Source organism: Nyctereutes procyonoides, unplaced genomic scaffold (genome assembly GCF_905146905.1).
Source record: "Nyctereutes procyonoides isolate TBG_1078 unplaced genomic scaffold, NYPRO_anot_genome, whole genome shotgun sequence".
NCBI lineage: Eukaryota > Metazoa > Chordata > Mammalia > Carnivora > Canidae > Nyctereutes > Nyctereutes procyonoides.
Genome location: NW_026575122.1, coordinates 26,120,375 through 26,135,718, shown reverse-complemented (window position 1 = coordinate 26,135,718; position 15,344 = coordinate 26,120,375). Strand labels below are relative to the sequence as shown.

Sequence of the window (15,344 nt, the reverse complement as noted above, 5' to 3'; positions counted from 1 at the left end):
GTGGTCAAGGGTAAAGGTGACACTGGTTGTCCATGGCATGCATTAGCAAAAACAGTTGCTTAAATTATCATCTATGGACACCTGTAGTCAAGTACCTAAAGAAGGCAAGGCTTTGGGTAACCACATGGATATTTCCATAAAATATTTAAACAAAAATAAGGAAAACAATGGAGTTGGTTGGTTTATCCTAATTACGTTGGATAACTGGGGGAAAGGAAATGATGAACTTAGGACATTATTTTTTCTTAAAGATTTTTTTTTTTTCATGAGAGACACACAGAGAGAGGCAGAGACACAGGCAGAGTGAGAAGCAGGCTCCCTGCAGGGAAGCCCAATGTGGGACTCCATCCCAGGACCCTAGGATCACAACCTGAGCAGAAGGCAAATGTTTAACCACTGAGCAACCCAGGTGTCCTGAGCTTAGTGCTTTCAACATTCACTTCAAGTTAAAAAAAAGAAAGAAAAGAAAAAAATCTTATGTGACTGTCTTCCTGCATCTGCAAGGCTGTGCAAAACCAAATCCAAAATCTAATCCTGAATTACAATGCAATTGAATTTCCAATCTTTTTTTTTTTTAAGATTTTATTATTCATTCCTGAGAGACACACAGAAAAAGGGGCAGAGACACAGGCAGAGGGAGAAGCAGGGTCCATGCAGGGAACCTAACATGGGACTCAATCCCGGGCCCTCAGGATCACACCCTGGGCTGAAGGCAGCGCTAAACCGCTGAGCCACCTGGGCTGCCCTGAATTTCCAAACTTGAAGGTCTCATGTTAAAATCAGTTTTGTTTTTGTTTTCGAGCAGCAGTGAAATCCTGAATATTGGAATGGGAATGGGAACCTGTGGAGATTGATGACACCGGAATCATGAACTTCTAATTTCTGCTGAGCCTCTTTTGCCAGTATTAACAGCCTTTCCTCCCTTGACTGAGAAGCTTAGTCTCTCTCCTTACCTATACAATCTGTAATGGCCTGTCCTGGAGTAGTTAGTTGCCTTGTAGGGCCTGCTGATCCTCCTCAAGACCTATTATCAACACCTTCCATCACTTCTATGCTCATTGCAGGAGATCCTAGAAGGTAAAATAAATAGTGTGCAAAATTCATATTGACAGAAACCTGGGCAACATGTATGGGGATGGAGACTAAGAATGTTGAGTTGTGTGCATGGTAATCACCCTCTAGGATGCCCCAATGATCCCTACAACCCTACCCACATTGTGTCAGGATTGGTCTGTGTGATCAAGAAAATACGGAAGTGATGGCTTCTGAAATTAGGTTATAAAGGACACTGCAGCATCTCTCTTGGTTGATCTCTTTCTTGAATTACTCACTCTGGGAAAGCCACGACATGAGCACCTCTGTGGGGAGGTCCATTTGATAAGGAACTGAAGTGTCCTATCAATGGCCAAGCTAGTGAGCTTGGAAGTACATTTTCCAGGCCCAGAGACCACGGCCCCAACCAACAGTTCGACCATAAACCCATGACACACCCTAGCCAGGCCATCCAGTTGAACCTTCCCAGATTCCTGATCCTCAGAAAATGTGAGATAATAATTGTTTATTGTTTTATGCTTTTAAATGTTGGGATAATGTGATAAGTAGTAATAACTAAAATAGAACAGAAGGAATATAATGGTAGATCAAATGAAATTTGTCGATATGAGTACAGTAAAGTGTCTCAATCCATTGTTTTAGCTCAAATTGCTGAGAAGGACTGTAATAATTTGGCTGAAATTTAAACTCAGTAGTGGCTCATAGTAAATGAAATTAAAATATCAGACTTGGTACACTGAATAGGAAAGGTTTTTTTTTTTTTTTTTAAGTAGGCTTCTTGCCCAAGGTGGGATTCAAACTCACAACCCTGACATCAAGAGCCACATGCTATACCAACTGAGTCAGCCAGGTGCCCCCTGAGTAGGAAAGTATTGACAAAGACTTTATTTTTTTTTTTAAGATTTATTTATGATAGAGAGGCAGAGACACAGGCAGAGGGAGAAGCAGGCCCCATGCCGGGAGCCGGATGTGGGACTTGATCCCGGGACTCCAGGATCGCTCCCTGGGCCAAAGGCAGGCATGAAACCACTGAGCCACCCAGGGATCTCCAAAGACTTTATTTTTAAGTTATCTCCATACCCAATGTGGGGTCGGAACTCACAACCCTGAGATCAAAAGTTGCATGCTCCACCAATTGAGCCAGCAAGGCACCCTACCCAGCCTTGATATCTGATTACCCTCAATACCTTATCAAATTCCTCATTCCCCTGATAATATCTGATTACGTTGGACTGCTTTTAGCAAGAATCCTGTTAGGTCAAGATAGCAAGACTTACCCTACCTACTCTCTTAGTAACTTACTGACCACTGGCCCCCTCCTCATCCTTGCTTCTTGACTAAAATCCCCACAGTTAGACATTGTCTCATTGAGTTCTCATGAACTTTTCAGGATAGATGTTATTCCCACCCAGAACCCACTATGTAATTTGTAAGTTCAGCTCCAAATGAAAAATGTAAGTCTTCTTGTTCATAAATTAAGAATTTAATAAGTTAAATTAATATAACGAACAATTCTTCGTAATTAAATCTAGCACAGGCCTTATATAACTGTACAAGTCCATGGGACTACCCCTTGCTTCCATCTTACATTTAGGAAACAGTTTTATGGGGGCACCTGGGTGGCTTGGGGATTGAGCTTCTGCTTTTGACTTCAGCCGTGGCGGGTCCTGGGATGGAGTCCTGTGCTGGGCTCAGCATGGGGAGCCTGCTTCTCCCTCTGCCTATGTCTGTGCTTCTCTCTGTCTCTCATGAATGAGTAAAATCTTAAAAAAAAGAAGAAAAGAAACAGATTCCTAGAAATTGAGTGAATTTCCAAGGTTACTTTATCAACAGCCAGGACAGGGTCAGAGCCAGAATTCTAACAGGGGTTTGACTCCTACTAAACTCTCCCCAGTGAAACTAGGCCCTTTTTGCTGTTGAACTGAATCTACTGAAGATTTTCTAAATTTATTGAACACAGAAAATCTGCTGCCACTTTCACTCTAGTTCAACCATGTACCCCCAGGTCTTGTAAAAAAATGCATTTACTTAATGTTTTAATAGGTCATAAAAAGTTGTGATGAAGCCCAAAGCCGTCTTGTCTAAAGAGTTCTTGCTGCACATTTTCTTTTAAAATACTTTCCAATAGTCTAATGGAAAATGCAGACATGTCTACGTGGAATGTCAATGGAACTTACTGTCAAGCGCTATACAAAATACTGCAGTAACATTCTAACTGCAACACCGAAATAAAGTATCATCACACGTTTGGGTGTTTTTTCTTTTTTTCCCTCTTTTTATTTAAGTGAGTACCACTGTGACTAACATCAACATAAAACAATCGAACCCTGAGGTCAAGAAAAGACGCTTGAAGGTGAAGGGACCAAAAGAGGAGGTCACGAGCACGACGCCACAGCGCTCAAAACCTCGGCCCTGGAATGCGCGCCTGCGCAGAACGAATCCTCCTGCGCAGAAGCCGGGCAGGAAGGGCTGGGGCGGGCGGGGGCGGGGATAGGGTTGCTAGGAGAACGCGATGACGCCACGGCCTTGGCGCTCGTCTCCACCAATAGGTGCCGCCTGCTGCAGTGACACGTCATGTGCGTCACGCTGACGGCGCGCGAAGGGCACAGATCTAAGGGTCGGGAGGACGTTCGGCCTCTGTGAGCCGCAGCCTGTTCGAGGGAGCGGTTGTGTGTTCGCCATCTTAGCAAGTGAGTGTGCCGGGCCTTGTCCCCGGTGAGTGCGGGCGACGGAGCCCCTCTGAGGGGCTGCTTCGGCTCTAGGTTCTAGGTGGTTCTCCTCCTTGGAGGAGGCCGCCATGACTCCCTCAAGGGCGCGGAGGCGGCAAGATGGAAGGCCGGCGTCGAGGTCCTAGGGTGCCGGTGACTTGGGCGGCCTGAGGAGCGGCCCTTTGCCTTCCCTCTGACCGCTGCTCTCTCTCCCTTTAGGAAGATGTTCTCGTCCGTGGCGCATCTGGCGCGGGCGAACCCCTTCAACGCGCCGCACCTGCTGCTGGTCCAGGATGGCTTGACGGGCCCCCGCAGCAGTCCCGCAGGGCCCCCGGGCCCGCCCCGCCGTTCCCGCAATCTGGCGGCAGCCGCTGTGGAAGGTGAGCTTAGAGCCCCCCGCATGCGGTCGTTAGCTCCCCTCGTGGTCCACTCGGCCTTTGTGGCCCGGAGGACGGAGAAGGACGCAGCTGGCCTTCTGCACTACGGGACGGTGCCTGGTTGCCTGCCTTAGGTAGTCCGCCCTCCTCCCCTAGGCGGTGTGGCGGATCCTTGGCCCTCCCTCAAGGGCGTGGAAGGGCCCAGGCACAGTTCCCCTCTGTGACCTCCACGTTCCCGGGAGAGTAGAGTTCTAGAGGCCGTGACTCGCTCCTTATCTTCGCCCTGAGCCCGATGGTCAGCAGAGGCTCCTTCCTAGCCCTTGGCCACCTGCAGTTCTTTATGACTGTAATAGCTGTTGCTTGATTTGGCTTTCATTTTCTTCATAAAAATACTCCTTCCTTAAGTATTCTTGAAGTCTAATATCTGTTGATACCAAGTATATGAAAAATTGGGTCTTTGTTTTAATGTAATTGGCAAAGGAGGGAACAGAAGCCTCAGATGGGCTATAAAAAAACAGATGATAACTGGTAGGGAGGGGTCCCTTTAGTCTCTCAGGAATCTTTTTGGTCAGACTGAACTTCAATTTAATTGTATGCTTTAAATCCCAGTGGAGTGTATGTACGGAGAAACCCGAAAACCCCTAGATCTTAGGAGTTTGGTAAATGTTCCATCTACGTTGTGTGCCCGTAAAATCTAAAGTTTAAAATAGTTTGTGTTTCTGTTACGTTTTTAGTGTGGGTTAAAAAAAAAAAAATCTTTACACCATTGTGTAGTAAATGTATTTGATTTTTGGAATTTATGTTTATCTCATCTTATGCTTATGTGAATCCGAAAGTGGGGATAGTATTGATTGGTGGCTGGGGGGACACTTAGCAGATTGCAAGCTTTTACTTGTCTAGTGCCTTCCCGAGTTTGATATGTATTCTGAAGTGTGTTTTTATTAGCAGTTAATGATTGGAAGTTTGATTTTAATTGGAAGAGCCATTAATGTCATCAGAGACATTTTAGTATAGCAGAGTAAGAGCCAATGTCTCCCAGAACCTTCATAAGCTAAATGATTCTCTGATTTTGGCAGTAAATGTCTTATTAACACGGGGTGGAAAATCATCTTTCACCTTAATTGTAAGCAGTGGCCAAAGCCCTATTCAGTTGTGACAGCACTGTTGCACAGGGAATCCGTTCTCTTTCATTTCCGTGGCCTTAGTTATCTCTGAAGAAGAAATACTTACTTGATTTTTCTTTTCAATCAAACAGAGCAGTATAGCTGTGACTATGGATCTGGCAGATTCTTTATCCTTTGTGGACTTGGAGGAATTATTAGCTGTGGCACAACACATACAGCATTGGTTCCTCTAGATCTGGTTAAATGCAGGATGCAGGTTTGTTTTGCATGTTGGATTAAAAGCATATGGTTGAAGCATGGCTTCTAAGTTGTACAACATAGACTCTACTAACAAGCTGTGTGGAAACCTAATTGTCCAAGAGGTAAGTTAATAACTAGTAACATGAGTTCTATATTAAAATGCATGGTGTGTCTTGTCTTACTACAGAGTACAGTTGCGAATATGGCTCCATGAAGTTTTATGCACTGTGTGGCTTTGGTGGGGTCTTAAGTTGTGGTCTGACACACACTGCTGTCGTTCCTCTGGATTTAGTGAAATGCCGTATGCAGGTTTGTATTGAGATGGCAACATCGAATGTATCGTTCATGTGTGACTTAATTCCAAATAATTTTAAAGGCCCTGACAAATGAGAAAATATGAAGACATCACAACTGCTAGAAACTTCCATAGGAAACCAAACCCAGATTTTCTTAACTCCTGATCTTTATTTTAATTAGTGTTTTATTTATTTTATTTTCAAGATTTTATTTTCAAGATTTTATTTATTTATACATGAGAGACACAGAGAGGCAGAGACACAGGCAGAGGGAGAAGCAGGCTCCATGCAGGGAGCCCGACATGGGACTCTATCCCAGGCCTCCAGGATCACACCCTGGGCCAATGACGGCGCTAAACCGCTGAGCCACCCCGGCTGCCCTAATTAGTGTTTTGTTTTTTTTTAAATTTATTTTTAAGATTTTTATTTATTTATTATTAAGAGAGAGAGAGATTGAGGCAGACACACAGGCAGAGAAAGGAGCAGGCTCCCTGCATGGAGCCTGACATGGGACTAGATTCCCGGTCTCCAGGATTACACCTTGGCTGAAGGCAGGTGCTAAACCGCTGAGCCACCCGGGCTGTCCCCTAATTAGTGTTTTAAGTGGAAGAAATGCCTCTTTTGAAATTAGATTGTAGGCAGATTTTTGGACCTCAAACCCTGGCTGTAAGTGGTATTTTGCTGCTGTGCTTAATTCTGACTAGAGTTTCTTTTCAAGGCCTGCTGGTCCTTTATGCTCCCAAATAGTCATTTTATGAGCAGTTACATATCAGAGTAGGTAATCTTAATTTTTGAACTAACTTCTCTTATTTACTGATAAGATCAGGGCAAAACATTATGTAGATTAGGAAAAATACTTAGTATTAAAATTTTGGGATCCCTGGGTGGCGCAGCGGTTTGGCGCCTGCCTTTGGCCCAGGGCGCGATCCTGGAGACCTGGGATCGAATCCCACATCGGGCTCCCGGTGCATGGAGCCTGCTTTTCCCTCTGCCTGTGTCTCTGCCTCTCTCTCTCTGTGACTATCATAAATAAATTAAAAAAAAAAATTTGCAGACATACATATCTTCTATCTTCTTGTATGTTTATTTACATAAAAGTCTTTTACATTTAGAATTTCGTAATTAGGATTATTGAAACAAAAATAATCAAGCGTCAAAAATTTATTTGTCCCAAACAGGATTAGAAGTCTACTTACCTAAAAAGAGAGGAAGGTGAAATAAAGGAAGGTGAATTGTTAGCAGGGAGAGGAAGGTGACGTATACCAGCCCTTTTAGTACTGGCAGATATAGTGAAATAAGATTTTTTTTCTTTTTCCATTAGTTGATAGAATGGATGTGAAATAAACCTTCACTAAAATGTATGTATGTATCTTCAAGTGAGTTTAAGTCAAAAGACAGATTCTCATTATGTTGATCTACCCTTTTAACTTGCATTTAATTTGCCTTAAATTTATAAAACTTGATAGTATAAACTCCTTGATGGACTAGCGTATAATCATGGATATAGACTTATCTGTTACTTAGGGAGTAGCTTCAAAACTAATTTTTTAAAAGTGTTAGAGTTGGATGGTGAAAAATTTGACTCTGTTTTATCACATATTTTTCTAGGAATTTTACTCTTAAACGAATCCTCCAAGACTTAAGTATGACTGAAAGAAAGCTAGACCTTAATGTATAAAGTTAACATTTACAAAGATGATTATAGATATTAAGTTGGTATGCAGTGAACCCTGTGTTTACCTACCTCTTGTGTAGTTACTGAGGTTTATTTTAGGAATCAAAAGGAAAAACAGAATAGTGAAATTCAGTGTATATGAGAACAGATAGCTCTCTGGTGCATTTAATTAATTTTTTTCTTCTTGTTTTAAATAAAGGTGGACCCCCAAAAGTACAAGGGCATATTTAATGGATTCTCAGTTACACTTAAAGAGGATGGTGTTCGTGGTTTGGCTAAAGGATGGGCTCCGACTTTCATTGGCTATTCTATGCAAGGGCTCTGCAAGTTTGGCTTTTATGAAGTTTTCAAAGTCTTGTATAGCAACATGCTTGGAGAGGTATGTAATTTAATTTTGAAATTTAAAGTACTAAGCTTTAACTTAAAATTTAAGACCAAAAAGGATTTTTTTTAAGTCTTTATTGTTCTGTACTGCTTTCCCAGTAGTTGGATTTTGAGTTCTTTGAAGAGAAGGATTTTGAGATTCCCAGGTATATTTGGCACCTAGCTATTCAAAACATAATTCACATTGTACTGTGGTTGATCAGGTTATGGGAGAGGACGTACATTCAGTCACACCATGTGTATTAATAAGATGTTTGAAGTATAACTGTTTTCTAGAACTGTCCCTTAATTGAAAATAGCCAATGCCATGGCAATGTATGTTCTTGCTTGTGTTTTTCAATTAGGAGAATGCCTATCTCTGGCGCACATCACTATATTTGGCTGCCTCTGCCAGTGCTGAATTCTTTGCTGACATTGCCCTGGCTCCTATGGAAGCTGCTAAGGTTAGAATTCAAACTCAACCAGGTTATGCCAACACCTTGAGGGATGCAGCTCCCAAAATGTATAAGGAAGAAGGCTTAAAAGCGTAAGTAAACCTTTGTCTAGAATTCTAGTATAGAAATACTCATTTAAAGGAATTTTATTTGTTAGCATTAAACCTACCAGACTTTTATTTTTAAAGTTACTATGTTAATGTCTTTACTTTTTATGTAGAACATAAAGTCTAAGGGCAAGAATAAATTGATGCGTGGCTTGAGCCCTAGATTAAAGATTTTTTTTTCTAAAGATTGCGTTTGTCAGTCTGCATGCAGATGACTTGATATTTGACATTAGTTGTTACCTTTTGGGAAGGGCTTGTTAGAGTTCTTGTCTTCTGTGTTTACAGCTAAGAATTTGCATATAATCTGGTCACTACATGCTTCCTTAGATCCACCTTTGTGGATGCTAGTCTTGAACTGAGTTCTACTTGTAAACATTTGGTTTCTTGTAGTTCCAGTCAGGAAACATCCAGCAACTTTTTTGGTTGTATAGTCAAAGGTGCTTGAGTCATTGGCATGTGAGATAAATATACCTGCATGTTAGTCTTAGGTTCTGATAGAAATGACACGCAATTGTGCTGCCATTTTTTGCTGTCAGGACTCGACTGGTGTGCGGACACTTTTGTTAATGTTGAAAATCTGCTAGGTGAATAAATATAACTGAGTGAAATAAGTCTCTTGATTTTCTAGATTCTACAAGGGGGTTGCTCCTCTCTGGATGAGACAGATACCATACACCATGATGAAATTTGCCTGCTTTGAACGTACTGTTGAAGCATTATATAAGTTTGTGGTTCCCAAGCCCCGAAGTGAATGTTCAAAGCCAGAGCAACTGGTTGTAACATTTGTAGCAGGTTATATAGGTATGAGTTACCGCATGTTTGTGAAATTAAGGACAAAATAATCATTTCCAATATTGGCTTCTTTCTGTGAAGAAAAATAGCCCATAGAAATTTAGCTTCCCAGTATGCCTTTTAGGATTCATACCTCATTAATGAGTTTCTGAAAGAATTATTTTCAGATTTGCATGTCTTGATTAAGTTTGAGAGATGTATTTCATTGCTGTATCATTGTTTTTTTGGTCTAGTTTTTCAAGAATATATTTTTAACACAAAGGAAAATGTTGATTAAAATGGGAATATAGGGGATCCCTGGGTGGCTCAGAGGTTTGGCGCCTGCCTTCGGCCCAGGGTGTGATCCTGGAGTCCCGGGATCGAGTCCCACATCGGGCTTCCTGCATGGAGCCTGTTTCTCCCTCTGCCTTTCTGTCTGTCTGTCTCTCTCTCTCTCTGTCTCTTGTGGATAAATAAAATCTTTAAAAAAGAAAAATGCAAATATAAAAATTTGAAGGATTGTTCTGTTTTCCCTAGGGGGAGGCTGCTATGTAACTTTTTAAAGAACTAAATATTAGGAAAAGGTTGATGCTTATGATGTGAAATTTTTATTGATCCCATTATGGATTATTTATCTTGACTTTTTTCAGCTGGAGTCTTCTGTGCAATTGTTTCTCATCCTGCTGATTCTGTGGTATCTGTGTTGAATAAAGAGAAAGGTAGCAGTGCTTCTCAAGTCCTTCAGAGACTCGGATTTAAAGGTAGGATTCTTTTTTCTCTCCCCTCTAAACAAAGAGTAACACTTGGGTATGCTTCATTTTTCATTCATATTCTATATTTCAACTAGGTGTATGGAAGGGACTCTTTGCCCGTATCATCATGATTGGCACTCTGACTGCACTACAGTGGTTCATCTATGACTCTGTGAAGGTCTACTTCAGGCTCCCTCGCCCACCTCCACCTGAAATGCCAGAGTCTCTGAAGAAGAAGCTTGGGTTAACTCAGTAGATTGATCAAAGCAAACGTGGACTGAATCTGCTTGTTGATCAGTGTTGAGAAAAGTGCAAGAGGAACTTTTATATATTTGACAGTGTAGGAAATTGTCTATTCCTGGTATAATTACTGTAGTATTCTTGCCTAAGGCAAGAGTTTCAAACCCACTGGTGAAATAAACCCAACTATTAATGATTTTGTCTGACTCGATGCTTATTTTTAAAACTTTAACCCTAAAATGGAAGGTACTAAGTTAAAACTTCAGGGAAAAAATGCAAACTAATCCGTATCGGTTAATTGAACTATGGATAAATATTTGTGGTTTTATTTTGACAAGTAAATTTCAGTGTAATCAAATTTTTGAAACACATACTAAAAATGCTAATGAGTTTGCTAATCATTTGTAGAAGGAAGTAATAATCTAGGGGCACCTAGCTGGTGCTGTTGGAGGAGTGTGCCAGCCAGGTGCCCTTGATCTCAAGGTTATATATGTTTTTTTTACTTAAATATTTTATTTATTTATTCATGAGAGAGAGAGAGAGGCAGAGACACAGGCAGAGGGAGAAGCAGGCTCCATGCAGGGAGCCCGATGTGGGACTCAGTCCTGGGTCTCCAGGATCAGGTCCTGGGCCGAAGGCGGCGCTAAACCGCTAAGCCACCTGGGCTGCCCAGGGTTATATGTTCTGAGCCCTATGTTGGGTATAGAGATTATGCTTAAAACTAAAAAATTAAGTTGAAAAAAAGGTAATCCAAATTAGGCTGATTGTAGAATATTTCTTAGATTTATTTAAAGATTTTGTTTTTTTTTAAGTAATCTATACTCAATGTGGGACTCATTTATAACCTCCAAGGTCAAGAGTCACATGTTCTACTGACTAAGCCAGCCAGGTGCCCCTAGAATGATAGTTCTTAAAAGGAACGAAGCAGGGATCGCTGGGTGGCGCAGCGGTTTGGCGCTTGCCTTTGGCTCAGGGCACGGTCCTGGAGACCCGGGATCGAATCCCATATTGGGCTCCCGGTGCATGGAGCCTGCTTCTCCCTCTGCCTGTGTCTCTGCCCCCCTCCTCCCTCTCTCTCTCTCTCTCTCTCTTTGTGACTATCATAAATAAATAAGTTAAAAAAAATAAAAAAAAAGTTTTAAAAAAAAAAAGGAACGAAGCACTTGATAGCTGAAAACCACTTTAGGTAACAGTTCTCTTCAAACCTATCGGACTTTCTAATTACAAAAAAAGGTAGCATGAAATCACCTAAATAGTAAGCCACTGTCTAAATTTAAGAACCAGACCTATAAAGAAAAAAAAAACAGACCTATTTAGTTGAAGGTTAACTTCTCTATATACTCACTTGGTCTTGTTTAAGATTATAAACTTATGGGGCAGCCTGGGTGGCTCAGCGGTTTAGCGCTGCCTTCCGTCCAGGGCCTGATCCTGGGAGATCCGGGATGGAATCCCACATCAGGGTCCCTGCATAGAGCCTGCTACTTCCTCTGCCTGTGTCTCTGCCTCTCTCTGTGTCTCTCATGAATAAATAAAATCTTAAAAAAAAAAAAGATTACAAACTTATTTCACGTGCCTTGCAGAGAGGAGGGATTGTGAGTGCAGTTGGGCCACACTTAAAAGGTACATTGTGGCTATGGTAACTCACATCACCACTGCATGAGTGTTGCCGTGTAACAAATTAACTGACATCTAATGGATTGAGACTTAGAATCTCCAGTCAGGCATTCAGGAGCATCTCTGCTGGATCTTGGCTCTGTGTCAAATTATAATCAGAAGATAGCTCTTAGGTCCTTTTTAAAGGTTTTCACCTTGGGCTCCTGGCTGGCACAGTTGGTAGAGCAATTAACTCTTGATCTCAGGGTTGTGAGTTCAAGCCCCACATTGGATGTAGAGCTTACTTAAAAAAAAAAAAAAAAAGGCTTTTGCTCATCTGGGCTGAAAAGCTACTCTTAGCATCTCCCTGTTAGTGGCTTAGTCTCTTGAGATCTATAGCACAGCTTTAGGGCAGTTGGATTTCAGGATTTAAGGCAGAGCCAGCAAAAGCTGGATCTTTTTTAGGACTCTCAGGACTATAGAAGTCCTAGCATCACTTTCACTGTACTCTGTCACAATATCAGTAATCTCAGGTCTAAATCCCAGCTTGAGGTGAAAGGAACAGATCATCCTGGGAGGAATGTCAGTCATGTAAGAAGAAAGTGTAGGAATGAAAATACATATTAAGCCAATCTAAAGGTGGACTATGTTTGAAAACAAGCAGTTCAGTCAGCTTTCACTATAAGATTTCAATTGCCAATCATGTATGATGGGAGTTTTGTTTTCCAGAAAATAGAATTTATTTGTGGGTGTCGAAAGTAAGTATGCTGTGTTCAAGTTGTTAAGAGTTGCTATTTGTAGTTAGAGATAATTTCAAAGCTATTTACGAGAGAAAACCATTTCAGTGTAGAAATTAAAGGAAAATAGCTGCTTAAAATTTTGTGTATTCCCATTTTACATTTTAAGATTTATTTTTATTTTATTTTTTTTTTAAATTTTTATTTATTTATGATAGTCACAAACAGAGAGAGAGAGAGAGGCTGAGACACAGGCAGAGGGAGAAGCAGGCTCCATGCACCGGGAGCCCGACGTGGGACTCGATCCCGGGTCTCCAGGACCGCGCCCTGGGCCAAAGTCAGGCGCCAAACCGCTGCGCCACCCAGGGATCCCTAAGATTTATTCATACTGGGATCCCTGGGTGGCGCAGCGGTTTAGCGCCTGCCTTTGGCCCAGGGCGCGATCCTGGAGACCCGGGATCGAATCCCACATCAGGCATCCCGGTGCATGGAGCCTGCTTCTCCCTCTGCCTATGTCTCTGCCTCTCTCTCTCTCTCTCTCACTGTGTGCCTATCATAAATAAAAAAAAAAAAAAAGATTTATTCATACTAAAAGATTCTAATGACTTTTTTTTTTTTAAAGATTTATTAGAGTACAAGCTGAAGGTAGACACTGAACTGACTGAATCACCCAGGCTCCCCTCTGCATTTTAAAAACATGTTTTTTTTCACGTTTGGCTTAAGAAAATGTCAATTCCATAAAGCAGAATTCCATATGTGATTAGTAGTTTATGTTATAATGCTAGGACATGATAGAAGTGCATAGTAGTTTCTTGGAGAGTCAAATATGATTTGACCCAGGGGCACCTGGGTGGCTCAGCTGGTTGAGTGTCTGACTTCTGGTCATGATCCTGGGGTTCTGGGATCAAGCCCCACATCGGGCTCCCTGCTCCCTCTGCACCTGCTCTGCTTGTGCATGCGCACTCTTTCTGTCAAAAAGTTATTTAAAAAAAATTTTTTTTTTTAAAATTTATTTATTCATGAGAGAGAGAGAGAGAGGAAGAAGCAGGCTCCATGCAGGGAGCCTGATGTGGGACTCGATCCAGGGTCTCCAGGATCACGCCCTGGGCTGAAGGCAGCGCTAAACCGCTGAACCACTGGGGCTGCCCCTCTGTCAAAAATTTAAAAAACAAAATTGAGAAATCCTGATTTTTGTTAAATGATGAATAGCATATGACATAAAATTGAACAGAACTAAGAGCTGAACCAGATCTTTATTGTGTGAAAGCTTGAAATGTTTGGACCACGTTTTAAAATGAGTTTAACATTTTTGTGATACCCTTTTTGGGATAGATAGAAAAATGTCCACAAGGCTCATGAAGTTTGGTACATAGTGGTCTTTTTTTTTTTTTTTAAGATTTTATTTATTCATGATAGGCAGAGACACAGGCAGAGGAGAAGCAGGCTCCATGCCGGGAGCCTGACATGGGACTTGATCCCGGGACTCCAGGATCACACCCCTGGCCAAAGGCAGGCGCCAAACTGCTGAGCCACCCAGGTTTCTCCACATAGTGGTCTTGATGCTAAATTAGTTACATGCTGTTTCTTTAGCAGAAGAAATGAGTTACAGTTGACTTGAACAACTGGAGGGTAGGGAGGGTGACATTTAGGAGCACGATTACTCCCTCCTCTAAACCACCAAATATGTACCTACAACTTTGACTCCCCTATAGGAGTCCCTCCCTATAGGACCACTATATCCTACTATTGACAGGAAGCCTTACTGATAACACATATGAATGTTATATGTTATATACTGTATACTTGGAATAAAGGGAGCTAGAAAAAATTAAAAACATAAGGATGAGAAAGTACACTTAACTACTACACTGTTATCATTTATGAGATAAATCACAAAATAATTTAAAAATCTCACATACCACTTGGTTAAGAAGCTGATCTCAGATGTCAAGGAATCTGTAGGTCATTTGATGGCTGTGCTGTTCCTGATCCATCCAACAGTGATGTGGTGCCTTAATAAGTCAGCTCCTCCTAGCAATTCTTAACCTCACATATTATCTATGGAATCATTTCTCTTTTACAAGGCAGCCCTTACTTCACATTCTTAGAAGTGTTCACAGTGTGTGAGATGTTAACCTCAGCATTGATAGAACGTTTATGACTCTTGGTTATTATTATTATTTTTTAAGATTTTACTTATTTATTCATGAGAGACCTAGAGAGAGAGACACAGGAAGAGAGAGAAGCAGACTCCCCGCAAGGAGCCAGATTTTACTTATTTATTCATGAGAGACCTAGAGAGAGAGACACAGGAAGAGAGAGAAGCAGACTCCCCGCAAGGAGCCAGATGTGGGACTCGATCCTGGATCCTGGGATCACGCCCTAAGCTGAAGGCAGACGCTCAATCTCTGAGCCACTCAGGTGTCCCGACTGTTGGTTATTAAAATGTGACTTGAGTTTTCTGGAAAAAACCTAAAGTTTGCATGTGTGCCATGCATGCAGCAATCACTTAATAAAGGCTAGCTATACTGAACAAGAGTCTAGGGGATATGTTTCCCATACAAGATAGAACTCCTACCTAATACTGTGATTCCATGTACAAGTCAGCTGGCTTTCTTTGTGGAATGCAGTGTATGCAAGATTTGAAGATGAAGGATTAATTTATTCAAGGAGCAGCATCTATTATTTGAAGCCATGATCTCAACACAGAAGGCTATACGAGTCGAAGTTAAAACTACTAAGAAATCGCTAACATCTGAAAATTTGATGTGCCCAAAGTTATTACTTGTGGATAAACAATTATTTGCTGATTCTATTGACTGTCGAGTGGTTAGACTTTAAAGGATACTAAAG

General features: G+C 41.5%; 1 protein-coding gene and 1 non-coding gene across 4 annotated transcripts; both read left to right on the top strand.

Annotated features, from left to right (window-relative positions):
* The first annotated feature begins 3,619 nt into the window (after positions 1-3,619).
* On the top strand, positions 3,620-10,357 carry SLC25A3 (solute carrier family 25 member 3). 3 transcript variants are annotated; one of them, XM_055336474.1, is made up of 8 exons: positions 3,620-3,743; positions 3,981-4,141; positions 5,690-5,811; positions 7,673-7,852; positions 8,202-8,383; positions 9,027-9,199; positions 9,820-9,930; positions 10,017-10,357. In XM_055336474.1, the coding sequence occupies exons 2-8, from the start codon at positions 3,985-3,987 to the stop codon at positions 10,175-10,177; spliced, it is 1,086 nt and encodes a 361-aa protein (XP_055192449.1). In that variant the 5' UTR covers positions 3,620-3,743; positions 3,981-3,984; the 3' UTR covers positions 10,178-10,357. The 3 variants fall into 3 exon arrangements, with proteins under 3 accessions (XP_055192449.1, XP_055192447.1, XP_055192448.1); XM_055336472.1 differs by lacking the exon at positions 5,690-5,811 and adding an exon at positions 5,394-5,518; XM_055336473.1 differs by lacking the exon at positions 5,690-5,811 and adding an exon at positions 5,394-5,518 and having other exon boundaries at positions 3,645-3,768.
* Positions 8,711-8,957, top strand: LOC129517063 (small nucleolar RNA SNORA53). The gene has a single exon (XR_008665945.1). It is a non-coding gene; the product is annotated as a small nucleolar RNA SNORA53 (small nucleolar RNA).
* Positions 10,358-15,344: the final 4,987 nt, after the last annotated feature.

Excerpts from the sequence above, each read along its gene's own strand:
- SLC25A3 (XM_055336472.1), top strand. The coding sequence starts at position 3,985 with ATGTTCTCGTCCGTGGCGCATCTGGCGCGGGCGAACCCCTTCAACGCG. Across the intron at positions 4,142-5,393 it reads GGCGGCAGCCGCTGTGGAAG|AGCAGTATAGCTGTGACTAT; the intron begins GTGAGCTTAGAG and ends TCAATCAAACAG. Across the intron at positions 7,853-8,201 it reads ATAGCAACATGCTTGGAGAG|GAGAATGCCTATCTCTGGCG; the intron begins GTATGTAATTTA and ends TTTTTCAATTAG.